The following is a 22,621-nucleotide window of genomic DNA, read 5'->3' as shown; positions in this document are numbered from 1 at the left end:
TATCTGGCTCGTCCTTTTGTTTGTCAACAGTAAATTTTTATATAAAATGTAAATTTATAATAAATTAATTATTAATTTATCGAATTGGGTGATATTATGAAAATAATTAGATATATATACAAATTATTTAAGAGAAATATGTTTTGAATAGTTATAAAAAAATATAGAAATATTACTGTTACGATGGGTAACCAGAGATTAATGGGCTGGACGGTGCTGGTTGGCCCAAACGTATGAATGAGGAGTGGGGGAATGGGGGGGTGGTACCTGCAAAGACACTCCGATGCCTAAGTTAGCAAGGGCGTGAACAGGTTTAGAGTGTATTGGGTCTTAGAGATACCTGAGGAGTGTCAGTGTATTTATAGTGGTGAACCAATAACCACCGTTGGAGTAGTGCCACTTTTCTAGGGTGTTAACCGTCCATTTATCTTAGGGAAGTTAAGATATGGCTCGTGGAAGTGGTTAGAGAGATTCTAGGGGCGGTTACCCATTCAAATGAGTGCTTATCTGCCAGCTAATCCTCGTTCCCGACTTCCTTAGAGCAAGTCGTGGTGCAAACCGACTTTGTAGCGGTTGATTTGGTACAGGGTGAGGCTCAACCCAAAGGGTTGAGCCTTCTTACTTGGATCCTGGGCCCTAGCGTTGGGCCAGGGTATGAACAGTGCCCCTACTCGAGCCCAATTTCTCTTTAAGATTTGGGTTCGAGTATTCTACTCGGGATTGTGGTCGACTTATTGGAGGACCGACGTGATGGTTTAAAACCGACGTGACTTTTCGTGACCTTTTGGTTCTGACAGTTACGTCTAATCAAGCGTCGCGTCCGTTAGGGATGTGCGTAGGGATTGATGGCCTTGGTAACGGTGCACTCTCATTAATGACTGCTCCGCTTTTACCATCGTGCCCCTAACGTACTTATAAATACTTTCCCTCTCTTTCATTGTTTCGTTTCTGCGATTTTTCAAATTTTTCCCTTCATTCGTTCGTGATGTGTTCTTGTATCTTCGAAGGCTTTTCGTTTCCTTCAACCCTCATTTTCGGATAAAGGTTAGTTCTTTTTGTAACATGCTTTTCTATTTGCATGCCTTCATTTTGTAGATAGGTTGGTTTGTAGACTTCAGTTCCATACTTCCTCCTTTAGAGACCGTGTTTTTTATTTTCCTTTTCTTTTTCCCTTGTAGGTTTTTTGCTACCTTTTTAAGAAAAAGAAATGGCTTCCGTAGATATCCTTTCTCAATGGGTTGATGTCACGGTCCTAGGGGAGGAACCCTCGGTCGATACTGAGTTTATCACCAACCTTCGCACTCACCACAGAATTTGTACTTCTGAGGATGACGAGCCGAAGTATGAATTGGTAGTCCCGGGTCCTGAAGACCGGGTTTGCTTTGGGAGGGTCAATGAGGCGGTCCCTCATTTTTTCTTTATGTATGAGTGCATGATCACCCGTTTGGGTGTTTTCCTTCCTTTTTCAAACTTTAAGATATCTGTTTTGCATCACTGCCGAGTTGCCCCTACCCAGCTTCACCCCAACTCTTGGGGTTTTTTGAAAATTTATCAATTTATTAGTCAGGCTTTGGAGTTCCCGACTTCTTTGAAGATTTTTTTCTATCTCTTCCATATGACCAAACCCTTCAGTGGGCTAAACAATAAGCAACAATGGGTGTCTTTCCGAGCCATACAGGGTCGGAGAGTTTTTACCCTTTTTGACGAATCCTTCCATGACTTTAAAAATTATTTTTTTAAAGTTCAAGCCGTAGAGGGTCACCATCCCTTTTTTCTGGATGATAATTCTTCTCCCCGATTTCCTTTATACTGGCTGGAGGCCTCCCCCTGCGAGAAATATGGTCTGGATGACCTGGATGAGGTAGAAGCAGCCATTGTGGGATTCCTCCGAGAAGTGTGGGGGAGGGCCCCATATTTGGACACAAAAAAGTTTCTCCAGGGGTCTCCGACCTTTGTCCAGGCACAGCTAGGTAGCTTTTATTTGTTTGTTAGATTTTCGACTTGTCTGACTGACTTTTCCGACTTGTCTGATCTATCTGTTATTATCCTTTCAGAGATGGCAAAGGCAAACGCTCAGGAGTCTTACCAAAGGGTCCAAGAGGCTAAAGCAAGGTCTCGCGCCAGGACTGGTGGCGCCAGGGCGGTTATCTCTCCTCCTCCTCCTCCTCGGAACGTTGGGACTCCCTCTCAGCCCATTGTGATTTCTTCTTCAACTTTCTCTCAACCGCCCCCCTCTGCTCGACCTTCTCCTGAGCCAGAGAATAAGAAGCGCAAGACCTTAGAGTCTGGCTCTTCTGGTGAGGTGAAGGCGGATGCTCTTGCATTCGTCCGAAAGAACATCTATCCCCATGCTCGTATAAGCATGGATGATGCTTCTGTTCGGCGCCACCTTACCACTCTAGTTGAGGAGAGCCTCAAGGCGGCGGGGGTTTGTGGCAAACTCTTAGATATTTTTGAGAAGGCTCCTCTCAGCTCTTTAGGGATGACCTCGAGGGTTGAAGAGCTGGAAGGAAGGCTTCTCATATATCAGGAGCATGAGGGGAAGTTGAAGGAGGAAGTCGCCAAGCTGAGGGAGGAGAGAGATAACCTCCGGGAGAGGGAGAGGAAGTTGCAAGCCCAATGCAACATGGAGGTCGGTTTGAGGAAGACAGCACAGGATAGCTATCAAAGTTTGTTTAATGATCTTGTGTCAGTGAAAAATGATCTGCTGAATTCTCGGAAAGCATACGCCGAGTTGGAGGACTCTATTGCTGATGGCGCTGAGGAGGCTTGGAGGATCTTTAAGGAGCAGGTCGGAGTCATTGCTCCTGACTTGGACCTCTCTCCTTTAGATCCCGATAAGGTTGTCATCGATGGTGCCATTGTGGATCCCCCTGTCCCCGAGATTATTTCCGAGTCAGATTTGAAGACTCGGGGGCAAAGGATTATAGAGTCTCCTCCTCGCCCTAAGGACGCCCCGAGTTCCTCCACAGTTCCTCCGACTTCCTCTTCATCTCCTTTGGATGTCTCTCTTTCCGGTCCTGGTGGTGCTCCTCCTGGCTCTGGTGATGGTGATCCGTCTACTCTCCTTCCTAAAAAATAATTTTGTTGGCTATATGGGGGCCCGGCCTGTGGGTCCCCTCTTTTTAAACTCTTTATTTAATTTTGGTAGTGCGTGAACAATTTTTTGGCCTTTTAAGGCCGTAAACAAAACACTTTTTAATACCCTTTTTTAATAAGGGTTTAAGTTAAAAAATAAATACCCTTTTTTGGATAAGGGTTTAAGTTACTTTATGCGTGCATGTTTCTCTGATTTCGAACTTCCCTTTGATCTTTTCTGGAAAAACCTTTTCTTTGGCTTTGTCTGCTTTTCTGAACCTTTTTATTTTAAGGATCTTTAGGACAGCCTTTTAATCTTTTCTTAGGTTTTTTCCTATCTCTCTTTGGTTATTCCTAGTACTCAATTTCGTTTCATTGAGTTTTTATGACTTAGGCTACTTTCGTGATTCATTTTTGTTTTACTCAGTTTCCCATTCCGACTTATGAGTCGGGATGTTTCCGAGTTTATCAAGATCAACTTCTATAACCTCTTTACACTGACTTGTACCTCGTCGTTTTATCCTGACGACCATCTAGGTCGGTTCATTGGATTTTCACGTTTTGTCGAGCTTAAGTCGGCGCGTTTCGTCGAAAAAATAAAAAAGGAATTTGCAAGAGATATATATGAAAAAGATCTTTTATTAATTGGGGAGGTACCTTATTGCTACTAAGGATTTTTGACAATCTATTTCCCTTAGTCTCTACTATGATGCCTCGTTAAAAACCCTTCTCCAGAAAAAACCCTTTGGTTTTGGGAAAAAATCATGAAGTTGGGAAAAGAGTACATCAAGGAGTAGAGCTCGCTTTTAGCTATAGTACCTTTTCATATTACAAGCATGCCACGACCTTGGTAACTCGGTGCCGTCCAAGTCGGTCACTTTATAATAGCCTTTTCCTAAGACCTCCTTGATTTTGTATGGTCCTTTCCAGTTTGCAGCAAGCTTTCCTTCTTCTGATTTGTTGACTCCAATGTCGTTTCTGATCAAGACTAAGTCACTTGGGGTGAATGCTCTTCGAATGACTTTCTTGTTGTATCTTGTAGTCATCCTTTGTTTCAACGCTGCTTCTCTTATCTGGGCTTCTTCTCGGACCTCGGGGAGCAAGTCGAGCTCCTCTTTATGCCCCTGTATGTTTCCGATCTCGTCATGGAGAATCACTCTTGGGCTTTGTTCGTTGACTTCTATTGGGATCATGGCTTCTACGCCATAGACTAGTCGGAAGGGTGTTTCTCCAGTGGCGGATTGGGGGGTTGTCCTGTAAGCCCATAGCACTTGTGGGAGCTCTTCAGCCCAGGCTCCTTTCGCATCCTGTAACCTTTTCTTCAGCCCTGCCAGTATGATTTTGTTGGCTACCTCGGCTTGCCCATTGGCTTGCGGGTGCTCCACCGAGGTGAACTGGTGTTTGATTTTCATACTGGCTACTAGGCTTCTAAAGGTAGAGTCGGTGAACTGAGTTCCATTATCTGTAGTGATGGAACAAGGTATCCCATACCTTGTGATGATATTTTTGTAGAGGAACCTCCGACTCCTTTGTGCGGTGATGGTGGCCAATGGTTCTGCTTCTATCCACTTTGTGAAATAATCTATTCCCACAATCAAGTATCTGACTTGTCCTGGCGCTTGGGGAAAAGGACCTAACAAATCCATTCCCCATTTTGCAAAAGGCCATGGAGAAGTGATACTGATTAGCTCCTCTGGGGGAGCCACATGGAAATTTGCATGCATCTGGCATGGTTGGCACTTTTTCACAAATTCCGTGGCATCTTTCTGCAAGGTCGGCCAGTAGAATCCAGCTCGGATTACTTTCCTGGCTAGTGACTTTGCTCCGAGATGATTTCCGCAGATCCCACTGTGGACTTCTTCCAACACTTCGGTGGTTTTTGAAGTCGGTACACACTTTAATAATGGTGTTGATATCCCCCTTCTGTAGAGGATATTTCTCACCAAAGTGTAATGTTGCGCTTCCCTTCGGATCTTCTTAGCCTCTTTCTCCTCCTTGGGGAGGATGTCTAATTTTATGTATTCGACCAAGGGGCTCATCCAACCGAGGTTTAATCCGACTACCTCAAGGACCTCCTCTTGTTTGTCTTTTTATTTTACTACGAAGGGTTTGTGGAGAGTTTCCTGGATCAGGCTTCTGTTATTCCCTCCTGGCTTGGATCCGCAACTCGGTGTCCTCCGACTTGTGCGTGCGTGGAGGAATGAGGGGTGGTACCTGCAAAGACACTCCGATGCCTAAGTTAGCAAGGGCGTGAGCAGGTTTAGAGTGTATTGGGTCTTAGAGATACTTGAGGAGTGTCAGTGTATTTATAGTGGTGAACCAATAACCACCGTTGGAGTAGTGCCACTTTTCTAGGGTGTTAACCGTCCCTTTATCTTAGGGAAGTTAAGATATGGCTCGTGGAAGTGGTTAGAGAGATTCTAGGGGCGGTTACCAATTCAAATGAGTGCTTATTTGCTAGCTAATTCTCGTTCCCGACTTCCTTAGAGTAAGTCGTGGTGCAAACCGACTTTGTAGCGGTTGATTTGGTACAGGGTGAGGCTCAACCCTTTGGGTTGTGCCTTCTTACTTGGATCCTGGGCCCTAGCGTTGGGCCAGGGTATGAACAATTACGTATAAAAAAAATTAATTACCAAATCAAATTCATTACTAAGTCATCTAATGCATTTAAATTTTTTTTAATCAAAATTAAATTCTTTTATAATTATGCAAAATTAATTTAATATATATTTATTACGTTTAAATCTGTTAAATTTTCCTATGGATCGCAGAGAAGTTTGTGAAAAGGAGGAGGAAGCAGACAGGTGGTGAGGGAAGCAAAACGATTTATTTGACAAGAAACGTGACTGAGATTCCAATTGGATTCGATTATTTGGGGCTGAAATTGAAGGGTTTTCCTGTTCTCCGTCATATTCCATCTTTGATGTCTTCCAATTCGTACCGAGGAGGTTCCGCCTACGGTGATGCCGCCCCTTTCCGATCCAGGTAATTCAATTCTTTCATCCATTTTCAGAATTTGATGCTAATCGTAATCATACTCATGTTCATATAATTTTGGGGATTTGCAGAGAGGGACTTAGCACGAGACCAGCTGCTTCCTCCGATGAAATCCAATTGCGCATTGATCCCATGGACATGGACTTGGACCACGAAATCACCGGTCTTCGCGGCCAAGTCAAAAAGTTGAGAAATGTATTTCTCTTCTCTCAATAATTTCATTATTAATTCCTTGATTGGAACTTGGAGTTTGGAGTACATACACATAGCATGGAACTAGGAATGTTCATTTTTAGGACTTGAAACTTAGAAGGGAGAATTATTCTGGAGAAGAACTGAAGAATTATTATGTTGATCTTGTATGTGCTTTTCAATGCTTGTTTCCTTGCTGATATATATATAATCATTCTTGTTGCCTTTTCCTATCCGCTTAAGTTTTTGGAGAGAGTGGTTTTATAACGTGGTATCCGAGTTTGAGAGGAAAAATAGCATAAGGCAAATAAAAAGAGAAAAGAAGGCATGTGCAAAAAATCAAGCAAATCGAAAAGAGACTATTGTTTGAGGAAGCATGTTAGAGATATAACTATTCATGTTGCCTCTTCTTATTAGCTTAAATTTTTGAGAAAAGTTGTTTCATGACAATTTCTTTGATTTAACAATCTATTGCTCCTTATAGAGTATTGGATTTTGATGGAAATAATGTATGCTTGTATGCCTTATGTTCTAGGCAAGGATGTAATTACTGTTCATTGTTTTATTTTATTAGAAGTAGTTTGAGGAAACTGTGGCATTCCAATATTTTTCCCCCTTTCTCTTGTTTCCCTTTATGCTTCGTTCTGATCGCATACACAACTTCGTACATATTGGGTGCAGGTTGCTCAAGAGATAGGTACAGAAGTAAAGCAGCAGAAGGATTTTTTGGAAGAGCTGGTACATCATATCTTCAATAAGCTATACTCCTGTGTGTGTGTGTGTGTGTGTATCAGTTTGCTTAGAGTTGCCTGCTCTATATGAACCAGCCAAAATGGTTTCTACAGGAACTTCATTCATCTCTAGATTTTGACATCTTATATAAGCTGAAATGATAACTGGGGGAATAATGTTTAGGCACCATGTTATTTATGCTACTGTTAGAATTTAAAACTTTGACCAAGAAACAAGATCATTCAATATTGTGGATTTTGATTTCTTTAGGATAGTTAGCTAGGATTATCTCTGGGTTTATTTGCATTAAGATAATCAATGGATGTAAGAATAATCATAAATTGAGAAGTAATACTTTATGGTGTTGCATCTGAAGATGTCTCCAAAATATGTCCAGCATTTTATATATTTTATTTTTATAATGTTCATATTAGTAACTCTAACTACTACTACAAATGAATACTGTGGAACTCGTGTAGTTGGTGCATGTTGATTTGCAGTTATTGATCAACCATCCTTTTTTATTTGTTATGTTTTTATTTTTTGCCAGAACTGGTTAACATTTGGGTTTGCATTTGTTGGATGCAGCAAACATTGATGACGAACGCTCAAGCCGGTGTTAAGAATAATATAAGAAGATTGAACAAGAGCATTGTTCGAAGTGGTTCAAACCATGTTGTTCATGTGGTTTGTTTTGCATTAATTTGTTTCTTTGTAGTATACGCTTGGTCAAAGATGTTTAGAAAATGAGGTCACTGTTAGGGGTTATGATGCTCCAGTTGAGTTGAAAAAAGAAGCCCTCAGCGTAGGCCTTCTTAATTAACATTTTGTTGTATAGAAAAGCTCCACTATCCGTCAAAGTGTAACACACTATATAGTTGAAAACCTAGACTTTGGAATTATATTTCTTGTCTATATTGCTTAGTTTTATAGTGCCCTTTTCTATCTTGATCATGTGATAAATGAAGCGGAACGTACTAGATAAGAATCTGTTTTGATCAAAGGCTCCATAACATTAATAATTAAGATAGCTAGTTATGTGCTCACATAATGTTATAATATTCTTGTGTTCTTAATTCCATCAAGTTTAATAGATGGGTAAATCAATGGGAGTTGCTATCATACATTCATTCATACGGTAAATAAAACATATTTTAGAAAAATAAAATAAAAAACCGTTGTTGATGAATATCGTTGGATGTGTGGTTGCTGATCAGATTACTAGCCTATACAGTAATGATTCCTTGCATAATATTCATGGCAGTTGTTGCTTGTGTAGCAGGCATGCAGAAATAGAACTGCTTTTGCGTGTCACATTCATGATTTCTCTTGCTTCTGAGAGAGGCATTCTATCATTATTGCATTCCCAATATATTACTAGTTACTTACATGTAAAGGTTTTTTTATTGCTCTCCTAACACTTGTGTTTTCACCAACGGCTGAGATGTATTCGATTGTGCGCGGAAATCATCATCCTTAAAACGTGAGATTCTGATACTTACAAAAGACACATATTCCCTTATTTTCGTTTCTTTCTTGTCCCGTCTCTATGTCCTACTTGCACCTTTCTTGCGATGCTTTTGAGAAGAAATCAGGGTTTTCTATTTCGTATGTGTTATGTCAATGTCATGGTTACACCACCACTAGGTTTTAATTTTGATCCGTTATTACCATATATTATCAAACACTATAATCAATCTCTTTAGTATTCTAAAAAAGTTACACAATAAAATTCAGTAATGACTAATGATCAACCTTCCAAATAATATAAATCAATGAAATAAAATTTAAAATATTCTCTCTCTCTCAATATATATATAAACCGTGCTGTAGATATAGCAAGAACAGGGGCAGAGATAGAATAATATGCATTCTATATATACATATTCTGTACAATTATTTCACTCTCTCAGTCAAACATTATTAGGTTAACGACCAAAGGGACTAGAAAAAAAATTATTGCAATTAGATCATACACTAAAAGAAGGGAGAAGTTGGAGAGCAATTGGCACAAAAGGCCAACCTAACGTGGGAATTGTCAGCAATGTAATCCACTTTTGCCCACTGTGTCCGTTGTTATGCTATGCTGTGTTGTCGTTGTGATGGGGGAAAGTAAATTCTAAAACACCCCAAAAGCGGAGGGTACCGTGGTAGTGTGGCATGTGGCAATTGTCAGCCATGTCAGTAGGTCAAAATGCTTTACAGAGGTTGTTAGCCTTCATGTTAGATGAACCTTGCTCAACTATTGGACCGGTTGGACCACACAACCTGCTCCTCTTCGGTTCTGAGATCCTTACGTGTGAGATCGCCGTGGCTAGAGCGTCGATCAGCACACATCCGTCCTCATCATCTGAGTCGCAACTCTCAGAGGACGAAGACTCGCTAAGGGAGCTGTTACCTAACCTGTTTCTTCCTAACCTAGTTACCGGGGCGGAGACAAACCGTCCGCATGATGCACCAACTTGGTGCTTCGTTTTTGTTCGGCTGGGCAGTGGCTTCAATGTGCGTTCTGTGTAAAATGTCATCCATGGATGCGCTGAAAATGAACCAGAAAATGTTAGTATAACATGCAAAGTTGTTGATTGACAAAAGTTGTTGAGAGCTTGCAGATCTTCAGCTTGCAAAAAATCCTTGTGACTGCAAAGATAACTATCAAGAGAACTGGGAATTGTTCTCTGTTTTAATCATTTCAAATGAAATAACAAAAGAGAGTATTGAATACAAGAATTAATTGCTACATTGCTGCATGCATCATTGATGTAGAGAGATAAAAGTGGCCAACAACAAAACTATTATAATCAATGCGTATGAACTTACTAAGTACTTCATCAGCTGTTATTCTTGATGTAACATCCCTTGTAAGCATTCTCTCGACGAGGTCCCGTGCAGGTTTAGATATTGCTGCCCATATGCCTGTTTGGAAATCCAATTTAACATTCTTAATTGCCTCAAAAACAGCTTCCAATGAATCCCCCTGGAATGGAAGATTGCCAACCAATAGAGCATACAGGAGCACTCCCGAACTCCATATATCCACCTTCTCAGAGTATTTGCCTGACAATACTTCTGGGGCCACATATGCAGGGCTTCCTGCTAAGCCAGTCAAGTTCTGACCTGAGATACAAAATATTTATAGTTATTAAGAGCTTAGACAATGCTGAAACATATGATTGTACGACAAATGGAGCACAAAATGAGAAATTCCAATTACATATTATTTGCAACAGATAGGAAAGACAATATCATGGACCAACTGCAAGGTAGGTTAGGTTCATATTGATACAAGCATTTTCCCTAAAGACCTCTGACTCAAATTTGCAGAAGACTTTCTTAAGGAGTGGTGAAAGAAAAAATCCTGCAACTTGCAAAGGATATAACCATCTAAATCCCACCATGTTTTTCTCCTATTGACAACGTAAAATTAGCAAACAAAGATCCAATGTATGCAAAGTGTAGAGTTCTGACCACTTTCAAAATTCCTGCAATAATAGCAATTACTTTCAAATTCAGTATACCATTTACAATACCACAGGGAAATAACATATGACCACTAGGCTCAAAACTAACATCAAATAATGTACTAGCACATCTGCTATATACCCTCAAACAGGTTTTATTGATAATTATTAGGTTGTATAAACTTCTTTTACATAAAACAGCTTGGGAAAGAATCCTATCCACATGTTAATTGTAAAGATACATCTGCTATATACAGTCTCAGATGTTACCTTCAGAAATTCTCATTGCGAGGCCAAAATCTGCAAGCTTTATTTTTCCTGATGCTGTGAGCAGAATATTCTCAGGTTTGATATCTCTGTGCACAACTCCCATGTCATGACAGTACTTGATGACTAACATCACTTCCTTGAGTACATTAGCAGCCTGCTGTTCCGAACATGGACCTTCCCTAAACATATGATCAATCAGTCGCCCCCCGGAGCATAATTCCATCACAAGATGGAAGCATTCAGCTTCTTCATACACTGCTTGCAGTGTCACAACCCCGGAATGTCCAGACAAGTGCTGCATTATCTCAACCTCTCGATGAACTGTCTCCTCTCCTTTCTTCAGAGTCTTACACGCATATTCTGCTCCGCTAGCCCTTGATCGGCACAACCAAACAGAGCCAAATTTTCCTTGCCCAATCGTTTGACCAGGAACATAATCATCCTCAATCTTCTTCTTCCTGCCCATCTGGGTAGCAGCATCAATGCAACCAATCTTCCTCTTGAGACCTCTGCCCGGCGTGATCAATGATGAAGTCCCGCAAGGCGGGGCAGTCGCAATGCCGGCAAGCCTCCTCTTATAAGAAGAGGCGGGCTCAGTGTCGGCATCTTCCTTGCACCTCTTCTTCAGCCTAAAGCAATCCTCCAGCGAGTAATGACACTTCAAATTCGAAGACGCAGACTCATGTTCCAAAGGCAAAACATCATCCGGCAGATCGGAGGCATCTGCCTCACTTCCTTTCCTTTTCTTCCTCATAATAACATCGGTTGTTGACCAACTAACTAATCAAGCATTTCCAATCTTATTTATTAAGATCACAACATCCCAACGGCACAAGAATCACAGACACCACAGAATGTTTTCCACTTTTGCTGCAAAATATCAAAACCAAACTCCTGGTTTCTGCTCTACAATCAAGGTACACAGGATCAAACACTGAAATAAATCTAAATCACAAAAAACAAGTAAGATCAATTCAAAAGAAGAAGGATTTACTTCTCCAAATGCATCGTGTGCGGAATCTTAGAAATCAAAACAATGTGATAGCATAGAACGAACACGCAAACATGAACACACCCCACACACTCCGTAAAACAGCGATCACGCATAGTCATCAGAAATCATGAAGCACAATTGAATAAAACAGAAGGAGTAAAGAGTAAAGAACGAACCTTTACGCAAAAGGGGTGGTGGATCTGTTCCAGCGAGAATTAAAAATCAACGAGATACAGTAATGGTTCAGTTAGAATCAAAAAGGGGTAAAAAAAGAATGGGAAATCCCGAAGAATCGCGAAGAAATCCAGTAGGGAAAACCCTAAAAATCTCCGAAGAAAGATTTTTTGGGGGAAATCCCTGAGACGGTAGGTTGGGTAGGTTGCACCAATAAGATTAATTTGACGAATGAAGCAACTCTCTCTCTCTTTCTTTCTCGCGAGGTTGTGTCCCTAATCCATTGTTTCTGAGGTTTAGCCTTGCTTTTCTCTCTGCTACGAGTTAATAAAAATCTTATTCTTATTTTTATTTTTATTTTTATTTTAATCCTTAATTTTCTTTTGTGTTGCGTGTTGTGTTCTGATTGGTTCACTGTTTCTTTGGGTTTCTGGTCATAGAGGGTTAAAAAGGAGTCAGTGTTTAGGGCCGTAGATTTCTCTCTTCGTCTCGGATTTTGTGGCTTCTTCGTTTTTCTTATATTTTCTTTGCTCTGTTTTTTCTTGTTGTTCTTCGGTGGCTTTTGGGGATTTATTTAGAAAAGTTTAATTTTAAAATATTGTTAAAAAAAATAATATTATTATTTAACTAGATTTTGTGTTTAAATATTTTTAATTAATAATAAATTTAAAAATTAATTATTTATAATGATATCATAAGATAAGATTGAATGTTAATATTGAAAATTAAATTCAATTTAAAATAATAATTTTTTAAATAATAATAATTATTATTATTATTTTAAAAGATAGTTATTTTTATTGATGTTAAATAAAATAAATTTTAAAAACATTAATTTTAAAAAAATTAATTTTAATATCTTATTAGTATAATATTTTTAAAAATTATTTAATTATATTTATTATTTTACATAATTATTCATGTAATGAATTAAAAATATTAATATAATAATATAGATATATAATTTAATAAACTTATAAATACATTAAAATTAAATTTAAAAAATCTTAAAATCTTTTATAATTTTATTAAAATTGTAAATGCCGGACAAGATATTTTATTTATATTAAACTATTCTTTTACCTTAACCCATGACAATAATAAAGAAGTTTCGTAGTCCATAAATTTAACAGAATACATAAATTTAATTACAATTTTAGTCTTTATTATCATATCTTTATCTTTATCTTATCTTTATTTGCTTTTATCTTTTATATGTCAATACTCTATATATACTTAGTTTTATCTTCATAGTTTATAATTTTCAATCAATCAACAATCAACAATCAATAAAATTTTTTCATTTATTCTTTTTCTATTCTTTCACAATTTTATCAACTTATAACTAATTATTATTGAAAATTATTTCAAATTCATTTATAATTTAATTATTATTTTATAAAAAATTCATTATCTCTCGAACCTTATGGAGTATTTCTTTTGTTTTGTTTGAGGGTTATTTCATTATTTGTCTCCATCAGCAATACAGTTTTAGACTTTTAGCAGTTTACAGGACGTGAAATTTCGGTTATTTCTTTGAATTTAATTTTGATATCGTATTAAATAATTATATATATATATATATATATATATATATATATATTTTTAATTATATAATATTATACTAATAAAAAATTAATTTTTTATTAATAGCATAAATAATTATCTATAAAAATAAATACAATTATATAATTATATAAAATATGTGATATTATCTATATATATTAAAATTAAATTCTATTTGTTTAGAGATATTTTTGTTTTTTGTTGAGACCGACAAAAATGTGTTCTTAGACACGTGACTTGGGGAATTGAGTGACACAAGGCTCACGTGCTTGGCGTAGTAGGCAACTGGGCCTGGTCTGAGTGCATGTACCCGCCCTGCTTGCTTTGAAGAACTTTTTCTTTTCCATCACACACTTATCGAGGTCAATGCTTGTATCTTCAATCAGGGGGGTTTCTGGTACTAATTAAGATCGAATTAAAAAAAAAATTGATTTTAAGTATATATATTTTTTGCAATTTTAATTGCATTGATTTAATTTTATTTTAAATTTTGATATAATATGATACAAATTATTGTAAAATAGATTATATCGGTTTATTCGTTTTAAAAAAGTAATAAGATTTTATCAGTACAAAATATAAATAAATTTAGGACGGTTAAATTAAAAAATACATAGTTTTTATTTTAAATTTATAAAATATTAATTAATTAATTAAATAATAATAATACATGTAAAAAATAAAAATATATAAAAAATTAAATATGTAAAATTTTAATTTTAATAAAAGATATAATATTATATCATAATAAATTAAATTAGATTGAATTGAGAAGTAGGTATAAATTTAATTTAATTTATGCGATTTGTTAAAAATAAAACTCAATCGAGTCTAAACTTATGTCATTTTAATCGATTTTCAATTTATATTTAGTTGATTTATTTGTTAATATTATCCAAAATATTTAGCAAAATATCTAATAAATTATTAGAATACCTTTATCAAATTAATTTGATGATTAATAAATATTAAGTTATTTTAAATTTGTTAATGTTCACATAAATGAAAAAAAGAACGTAAAAGTATTATGCTGTAAAAAGAAAAACTAAGCATATTCTAAGTTTTTGCAGAGTTACCGGTTCAGAACCAAAGGCCCCCAAACGCCGTGGTTTTAAATTTTTCATTAAAAAAAAAAAAAGTTCAGAAATCAAAATCCCCTCTTCCATTCCCCTTTGGCCCTTTCTCCCTCTGAAAACTTGGAAAGAATAAAGAACTCAAAAACCCAACGCTAAACCCTCTTCGATACCCAACCACCATCCATCCCACTTTAGAGCTCATACTCATCGCCGAACCCTTCTCCTCGGGTGGAGGGTGCTGTCGCCGCCGGGTGGAACCGACCGTGGTGCCGTTGTCGCCTGTAGAACGGCCCTCTTCTCGTCGCCGTCGCACGAAGGTCTGCGACTCCGTGTTGAGCTCGTGGCGTTGAGGTCTCATTGCTCTCTCTCTCTGTCCGAGCTCAACGTCTCTCTGTCCGAGCTCAAATCCGTTGCCGTCACTTCCCATTCCTCCGTCGCCGCCACTTCCCTTCCTCCCTCGCCGCCGGTAAGCACTGCTTCTTCAATATATTTTTGCTTGTTTTGTAATAATACTGATTCTGAGTTGCTGAGATAATGACACTGAATTATTTATTTTGTTAATTTTTGCTTATTGTGAGTTGCGATGAGTGAATCCATGTCTATGGCTGCTGCGTTAAACCCTCCCAAAACCCCCTTCAAAATCAACCTCACACCCGCTCTTCCGCCTCCCCCAACCTCCTCCGCACTCACTTTCAAACCAAACAACAACTTCCCCACACTCTGCGCCGCCGCACAACCACAACAACAAGAACACGCCGCTCTGCTTGACACTCTACTCAACAGCACCCGCAAGAACCAAGTGCTCCACTCCATCAGAACCACATCCCCCTTCAACTGCCTCTCCGAAACAAATCTTCACCATACAGTTCCCGCCCTCACCTCCAAAACCAGGGGAAAGGTGCATATTTCCCTCTTTAATCCCTCTCCAATTTAACTACTCATTAATACAAATGAATGGAAGTCGAGATTTTTGGTAAAATTGCAATCGTAATATAAAAGCAGAAAACGTTGTATTAAAAAAAAATCATCTGAAAAATTGATGAATTTGGTTAATTGTGGTCTTATGGCACAGGTTAGAGACATATATGATAGTGGAGAGTACCTTGTTCTGGTTACTACTGATCGCCAGAGTGCATTTGATAGAGTCCTTGCTTCAATTCCCTTCAAGGGACAGGTTTTGTGTTCTTATTCTCGATCCTTGTTCTCTGTATGAACAGTTTACTTGGTTGATCATGGATCACACTCAATGTTCTTTATTCCCACTTGCAGGTGCTTAACCAGACAAGCTTGTGGTGGTTTGAGAGAACCCAACATATAACTGCTAATGCCGTTGTGTCCACTCCTGATCCTAATGTTACCATAGCAAAGAAATGTTCTGTTTTCCCTGTTGAGTTTGTTGGTGAGTGTTTTGTTAATTGGTATTTCAGATTGGTGCTTGCATACACATTTTATCAAATGATTTCAATGGCTATGAATTGGCATATATGTTTGGTATAGGTTGTGGAGGAGGAGTTAGTTTGCTGGAAATGATAGCTTGAAAAGTACGATAGAAATAGAATATATTTCCCCGGAGCACCTGGGATAAAAGTTTTCAGTTATCATTAAGTGCTCTAAGTTTATTCATGCTACCCAAACTTCAACATGCTATGCCCATTCTTTATTCATGTTGCTGTCAATGTTATCAAAATATTTTCTTTACAAAAGCGGAGATGAGGATTCTAGAAACTGTTTGTTGACACCTTATTACTGCTGGTTTGTAGCTAGAGGGTTTGTGACAGGAAGTACTGATACTTCATTATGGACAGTCTACAATAAAGGCATCCGGAACTATTGTGGCAATGCCCTCCCGGATGGTGAGGTCCCTATATTTTTGGTTTTGCATTCTTACAATTGTTTGTCTATTTATTTAATAGGCTATAATGTTATATAACACATAACAGGTTTGGTAAAAAACCAAAAGCTGGCTGAAAATATACTCACACCTACAACCAAAGCTGCAGATCATGATGTTCCTGTAACTCCAGATGAGGTATTATTCCTTGTACTCTCATCTGCATCTATCTTTTCAATACAATTGAAGTTACAGTGAAAGACTAGTTTTGGAGACCAAAGGAATGAATAGGCAGAACAAATAATGTTGCAGGAATAAGAAACAATAGGAAGATCTATCTTATTATGCTGTTTTTCCCTTTTTTTTAAAAAAAAAAAGGCAGCGTCAATATTTTTCTTCAAGTGGATAATATTATTTTCTTAAGAGCCTAGTTCATATCATACAGTACAGTTGCTTCTTGATACTAGTGAGGTTATGATTAATGATGGATAATGTTTTTACTATTTTTTAATAATTTTCTTTTATCTAACCTTCTCAATTCTTTTTATAATCCATTTCCCTTGCAGATTATAGAAAGGGGATTAATGACAAGAGCTGATTATGAGGAAGTCAGCAGAAAAGCTTTAAGTCTGTTTGAATACGGTCAGGTAATTAAGCATTTTATCATGTCATTTGTAAAATTTGTGAAATGAAAAAAGTAATGGCATGCCTTCTCAATGTATCTGTTATTTGGATTATAGAGATGAATAGATGGTGTAGACTTATTTTTCAGAATTGTCGGTCTTTTGCACTGGATTACTTCTAGTTCAATGAAAATCTCTAACTTGTCCATGTATTTTTTTCAATAATGCCTTACTGGAACAAAAGTATAAATACCATTTCCCTGTGATGTGTGGGAAGCTTATCTTTATTATTGCTGTGATGCAATTTGACTTTTGACATTGGCTTGCTTTGATGAAATTTGAATTTCCAGCGTGTGGCTTCAGAACATGGCCTTATATTGGTTGATACAAAGTATGAATTTGGGAAGGCAGAGGACGGTTCAATTATGTTGATTGATGAGGTTCAGTGGAATCCCTGATGTTTATTAGATTCTAAAATGCATTCCACACAATTTATGAATAAAGAATAAAGTTTCATTTTTGAAAATTGCAGGTGCACACTCCTGATTCAAGTAGATATTGGATTGCCAGTTCTTATCTTGAGCGCTTTCAAAATGGTTTGGAGCCTGAAAATGTTGATAAGGTGCTCTATATGTATCAGTAACTTTATTTCCTATGTAGAGTACATTATATTTTATTTTTTGCTTAAAGGTTTAGGGATATGTTAGCTTATTCTGAATTACTAGTCTTTGTTCTCTAATCTCTTCATTCATAAAATATGGACAATTAAGTAATCTGTTGATCTTTAAAAAATAAATTTTTAGGAGTTCTTGAGGCTGTGGTTCAAAAATCACTGCAACCCTTATGAAGATGAGGTATTTTTTATTTTATACTTGTAATTAACTAGATTGTATGCTTTAATAAGGTATCAAATCACACTAATGAATCTTGTTCAGGTTCTTCCTGAAGCTCCTGAAGATCTTGTTTGCGAATTGTCTTGGCGGTATTTCTCTAAAACTTCCTCCTTTTTTTTTCCACTTGATATGTGTTTCTTTGTGATAAATACACAAATAAATTGCCTATAGAATTATGTGTTTCTTGGTTTTCGGAATCAGAATTGCTTGAATTAATCATTCAATTTTTACACAAAGATGCTTCAACCATGGTTTTGGTTGCTTGGCACGTCTGTCATGTCTAATCCTCATTCAAATAGATCTACCTGCTACTTTATTTTTCCAAACCAACGTGTAATCTTGTCCTTGTACTAATTCTGTTGGACAGATACATTTTCTTGTATGAGACTATAACAAAATCAAAGTTTGAGGTGCTGTTGTCTGAGGTAATCCATATGTTTCAACATTTTGTTATGGCCATCTATTATCTGATAAAGTCATAGGAATATAACTCCATTTCCTTTTGCAGGAGCCAATACATGAGCGAATATCACGAAATGTTGCATCTGCACTGGCATCTTTGAAGTAACCTGGGAATCTCGGGACTTTTCAGTTCTGTATTCTATAGACCCCTTTCTGAGAATATATTTTAAAACTTACAAGTAGCAGAAATTCTACCAACAAGTGTTTTTTTAAATAAAAGAAATTATATAAGTAAAGCTTAAAACCAAAAGACAGATGAACATTTAACTCATAGAAATCATGCTTGGTCCTTGCCAATTGCGCCATGTATTTAACTTGTATACTTGTCAACCAAACCAATGTCTTTGGCACACACATTGTTACTGAATAATGAATGATGAATATTTCATTAACTTATGTCACATATTGCTCTGGATCTTTCTTTCTTCTTATACTCTCTCTCTTCACATGAAGTCTCAGGGAATATTGCTCTGCTTCTTTGCTTGGTAATATGACTATGATCAATCATCTTTGTAGTTTAGGGAATTTTTTTATCTTAATTTTTAAGGTTAAATAGGCATATTTTGAAGGATATCAAAGCCATCCTCCTTTTTCGGGTATTGATATCAAAGCCATCTTTATCCAATTAGATTGTGTTTAACCAGTTTGATCTTTGCCTTATGGTCCCATCATGGCGTCAGGCATGACCTTAGAGTAACCATTTTTCTTCTCGGTCGTGAAAGTCAACACGCTAACTTGGATACTTGGACATACTACGTGTACCATTATATGCCTTAATAATTTTAAATTTAAAATGATATAAATATATAATTTCTCACAAATATTAAGACATTTGGTTGGAAGAGAGATACTAGTTTTCCTTTTGGATTAACAAATGAATTGAGAAGACAAAAAGATGGAAGGAGATTCAGTGAAGTTACTAGGATTTTGGGGTAGTCCAGCTGTTCTAAGAGTGAAGTGGGCACTAGCAGTTAAAGGAATAGAATACCAATATGTGGAAGAAGATCTCAGCAACAAGAGTGACATGCTCCTTAAATACAACCCTGTCTACAAAAAGGTACCTGTTCTTGTGCACCAGGGTAAGCCCCTTGCTGAATCACTGCTCATTCTTGAGTATATTGATGAGACTTGGAAGCAAAATCCTCTTCTTCCACATTCTCCTTATGAAAGGGCCCAGGCTAGATTCTGGTCCAAATTCGTTGATGACAAGGTAAGAGAGTTGCAGCACCATATTTAGTATCAATCATTTATAGAACTGAGAAAAATGGTCTTAGAGTTGCAGCACCATATTTGTGTATAAATATATATATTATTTAACTTATTTTTAGTATATATTTGTATCCTCATATGTATTATATGCAAGTTGCTGATTTAGTGGCTATTTTTTGTGTACACAAGTTAATTTAATTGTGTGTGACTCTTAACTCTTCACACAGTGTATGCCAACGGTTGTGGCAGCGTTTTCCAAGGTAGGAGAAGAGCAACAGAAGGCAGCAGAAGAAGCTCGAGAGAATCTGAAGAGGCTTGAGGTTGGACTAGAGGGAAAACGCTTCTTTGGAGGTGATAACATTGGCTTTGTGGACATTGCTATTGGCTGGCTTCCATACTGGATTGGAATAGCTGAGGAAGTTGTGGCCATCAACCTTATTGATGCAGAGTCAATGCCTAAGCTTAACTCATGGTTCCATGCTTTTATTGACATTCCAATTATCAAAGAACTCTTGCCTCCTCGTCACAAATTGCTCCCTCACACCAAGGCATTCCTTCAAGCGTAGCCATCATCCCCTCAGAAGGCTATTTCCATTCATATATTATATGTGATGCCATCTTACCAAGTTTATTGTTAGAACTAAAGCTAGAACAACTAAGGTTTGGTTTGGTAAAATTTTTCGAAGATGTGACTCTTCTTTTTGTGTTTGGTAAATCAAAAAGATTATGTGCTTGTATTTGCAGCTTTTAAAAGATCAATACTTTTGAAAGCAACTAAGGTGGAGCTTCTCAAAGTTGGCTTGTGTTTTTCAAATTTGTAAAGTCTAATATAACCTCATATATTAACTAATTTTAAATTTAACGCTTAAATTTATGTCTTTTATAGTATTTTTAAATTTTAAAAAGATTTTATCAAACGTAATTGTTATTGATTGTATTTATTAAAAGTTATTTTTAATTTGATTTACTAAACATAAATGATACACTTTTTAAAAATCTATCTTTTAAAATCTATCTTTTAAAATCTATCGTTTATTTATACTATTTCTCGCGTTACTAATACCTAATAGCCAATTATTTCTTAATTATCCTATTATATTTAGTATCGTTTACACAAGTAGCCCCAGTTTTGATATAACTAATGAAATATATAGTAACTGCTGCTAAGGGATACAGGGGTTGGGACTTAGAATAAAATGATTTTCTAGTGTTAGTTTTCATGAAGCTCCTTCTACAATATAAGTAAAGTGATTTGAATATGTTTAATGTATTATATATAATAATAGAAAAATCGAAAAAATATAAAACATAAAATTTAAGTAGGCTAGTCAAAATAATAGGGCGTGTTTGATTTTATGTGATAAAAAATATTCTTAAACTTCAAGGGTAACATTTATATTACTATTAGACTAATTATATTATATGAAACAGAGTATTAGTGGTAAAATTTGAATATGAACATGAATTTATTAGTACGGCAAAAATGAAACACTTAGATGAATGAATGGATGTCCAAACACACATACATATAAAATCAAATAAAGAACTAAAATATAAAAAAAAGAAAGTTGGAGTAAAATTTATTATTAAAAATGATAAAATATTAATTCAAATAATTTAGACATGTGTAAAAAACATCAGTAGAACATATCAAATAAAAAAATAGATTAAATGTATGATGGATAGATGGCAAAAAATAAAAAAAAAATACAAAGGAAATTATATACAAAATAATTTCGTTAGATAGATAATAGAGATTGTAAACAATGTGAATAATAGATTATATCCCAAGTTTATTAAATATGAACAAATTTAATTAATTTAAAATTTAAATTTTAAAATTAAAATTAAATTTTTTTTTTTTTAAATTTATTGTTGTTCTGAATAATGGCTTAACGATTCAAAATCATTTTACATGCTAATTTTGAGGTATTCATACAAGTCTGGTGGCTTGAAAAGCAATGGCTAAGAATTTGACCTGCAAGTAGAGTTATGACACGTGACAAAGAGTATTGTGATTCAAAACATGTAATTAAATGCAGAAGAAGATGGTGTTGCGGTAACTTCTGAATTGTAACCATGTGGGCAAGAAGGGAAACTCAACGCCAAAAAATGAATGTTATCATGTGGGCCTTGGAGGACTTGTACAAAAACCGTGAAAAACCTAAGTAGAGGGCCAATAAAATCAAGAATAGTGTTATATCTCCAAATGTTTTTATAAATTAAATTCAATCAAATTAAATAATAAGATTTAAAATAATATTAATTATAATTAATTTTTATTATATTAATTTAATTTAATTAAATTTAGTTAATAAAAAAATTTAAATATGTAATATTATTCTAAAATTATTCTATCCTACATCTTGTACACGCAATTTATAAAAGAACTCTGTTAAGAAGACAATGAGAAATTTTGACAATGTGTATAATAGATTTTAAATTTGGTCGAATATGAAAAAAAAAATAATAAAAAATTTTTTAAATTATCTAAACCAAAAAACTCAAACAGTTATTTTAAAAAATTAATCATTCCAACCCTAATTTATTAAAACATTTCATCCAAATACCCTCCTCCTCTCTTCAACCGTATGTAACTCCTACTTTTATCAATCATCCATCTCTCTGGCATTAGAAGTTTTTTCATTGGCTATTGTCCACCCTTAGTGAAAATAATCATCCAATTAAAGATAAAAATAATTATCCGCATACTTATTGAATTGAACATCCAACATATTTTAATAATATATAACTAAATTCAATTCAATCAAAATAATTATTTATATAAAAATTAAAATAATCATCTACATACCTACTAAAATAATCACCTTAAATTGGCCGTTGAAGTAACTTTGTGCATATATACTGAAAACGAATTATGTCACGTTCTGGTTTTCCAAGTCTGGTTTTCCAAGTCTTCCAAACGGAGCTGAATTGGAAGTTCATTGGTCAAGGGATGAGCGTGGTGACGTTTTGTTTAGCCATGGTTGGAAAGAATTTGCATAATACGTGTCTCTCCAAGCGACACCGTTTCTCCTTCATGAAGTGAAAAAAACTATTACATAA

At 36.0% G+C, this 22,621-nt stretch overlaps 4 protein-coding genes across 7 annotated transcripts; 3 read left to right on the top strand and 1 right to left on the bottom strand.

Moving 5' to 3' along the window:
• Positions 1 to 5,674: 5,674 nt before the first annotated feature.
• LOC112767384 (bet1-like protein At4g14600) lies at positions 5,675 to 7,901 on the top strand. Its single transcript, XM_025813248.2, has 4 exons — positions 5,675 to 6,063; positions 6,147 to 6,270; positions 6,949 to 7,005; positions 7,588 to 7,901. Exons 1-4 carry the CDS (start codon positions 6,002 to 6,004, stop codon positions 7,747 to 7,749), a joined length of 405 nt encoding a protein of 134 aa, XP_025669033.1. The 5' UTR covers positions 5,675 to 6,001; the 3' UTR covers positions 7,750 to 7,901.
• A 955-nt stretch (positions 7,902 to 8,856) lies between these two features.
• Positions 8,857 to 12,439, bottom strand: LOC112767382 (serine/threonine-protein kinase PEPKR2). 3 transcript variants are annotated; one of them, XM_025813246.3, is made up of 4 exons: positions 11,898 to 12,439; positions 10,728 to 11,633; positions 9,817 to 10,113; positions 8,857 to 9,535 (listed from the first exon to the last, which is right to left on the bottom strand). In XM_025813246.3, the coding sequence occupies exons 2-4, from the start codon at positions 11,479 to 11,481 to the stop codon at positions 9,189 to 9,191; spliced, it is 1,398 nt and encodes a 465-aa protein (XP_025669031.1). In that variant the 5' UTR covers positions 11,482 to 11,633; positions 11,898 to 12,439; the 3' UTR covers positions 8,857 to 9,188. The 3 variants fall into 3 exon arrangements, with proteins under 3 accessions (XP_025669031.1, XP_025669030.1, XP_072079728.1); XM_025813245.2 differs by having other exon boundaries at positions 10,728 to 11,628; positions 11,898 to 12,239; XM_072223627.1 differs by having other exon boundaries at positions 11,722 to 12,199.
• A 2,177-nt stretch (positions 12,440 to 14,616) lies between these two features.
• Positions 14,617 to 19,129, top strand: LOC112762481 (phosphoribosylaminoimidazole-succinocarboxamide synthase, chloroplastic-like). 2 transcript variants are annotated; one of them, XM_025808331.3, is made up of 13 exons: positions 14,617 to 15,003; positions 15,116 to 15,435; positions 15,610 to 15,711; positions 15,807 to 15,936; positions 16,298 to 16,390; positions 16,478 to 16,566; positions 16,935 to 17,015; positions 17,342 to 17,431; positions 17,524 to 17,613; positions 17,795 to 17,845; positions 17,927 to 17,973; positions 18,252 to 18,309; positions 18,393 to 19,129. In XM_025808331.3, exons 2-13 carry the CDS (start codon positions 15,121 to 15,123, stop codon positions 18,450 to 18,452), a joined length of 1,206 nt encoding a protein of 401 aa, XP_025664116.1. In that variant the 5' UTR covers positions 14,617 to 15,003; positions 15,116 to 15,120; the 3' UTR covers positions 18,453 to 19,129. The 2 variants fall into 2 exon arrangements, with proteins under 2 accessions (XP_025664116.1, XP_072079727.1); XM_072223626.1 differs by lacking the exon at positions 14,617 to 15,003 and having other exon boundaries at positions 15,010 to 15,435.
• Positions 19,130 to 19,241: 112 nt separating this feature from the next.
• Positions 19,242 to 20,423, top strand: LOC112762484 (glutathione transferase GST 23-like). Its single transcript, XM_025808333.3, has 2 exons — positions 19,242 to 19,556; positions 19,783 to 20,423. The coding sequence occupies exons 1-2, from the start codon at positions 19,242 to 19,244 to the stop codon at positions 20,119 to 20,121; spliced, it is 654 nt and encodes a 217-aa protein (XP_025664118.1). The 3' UTR covers positions 20,122 to 20,423.
• The last annotated feature ends 2,198 nt before the right edge of the window (positions 20,424 to 22,621 follow it).

Source organism: Arachis hypogaea, chromosome 17 (genome assembly GCF_003086295.3).
Source record: "Arachis hypogaea cultivar Tifrunner chromosome 17, arahy.Tifrunner.gnm2.J5K5, whole genome shotgun sequence".
NCBI lineage: Eukaryota > Viridiplantae > Streptophyta > Magnoliopsida > Fabales > Fabaceae > Arachis > Arachis hypogaea.
Note: the sequence above shows the minus strand (reverse complement) of the source record. Positions and strands in the feature narration are given on the sequence as shown.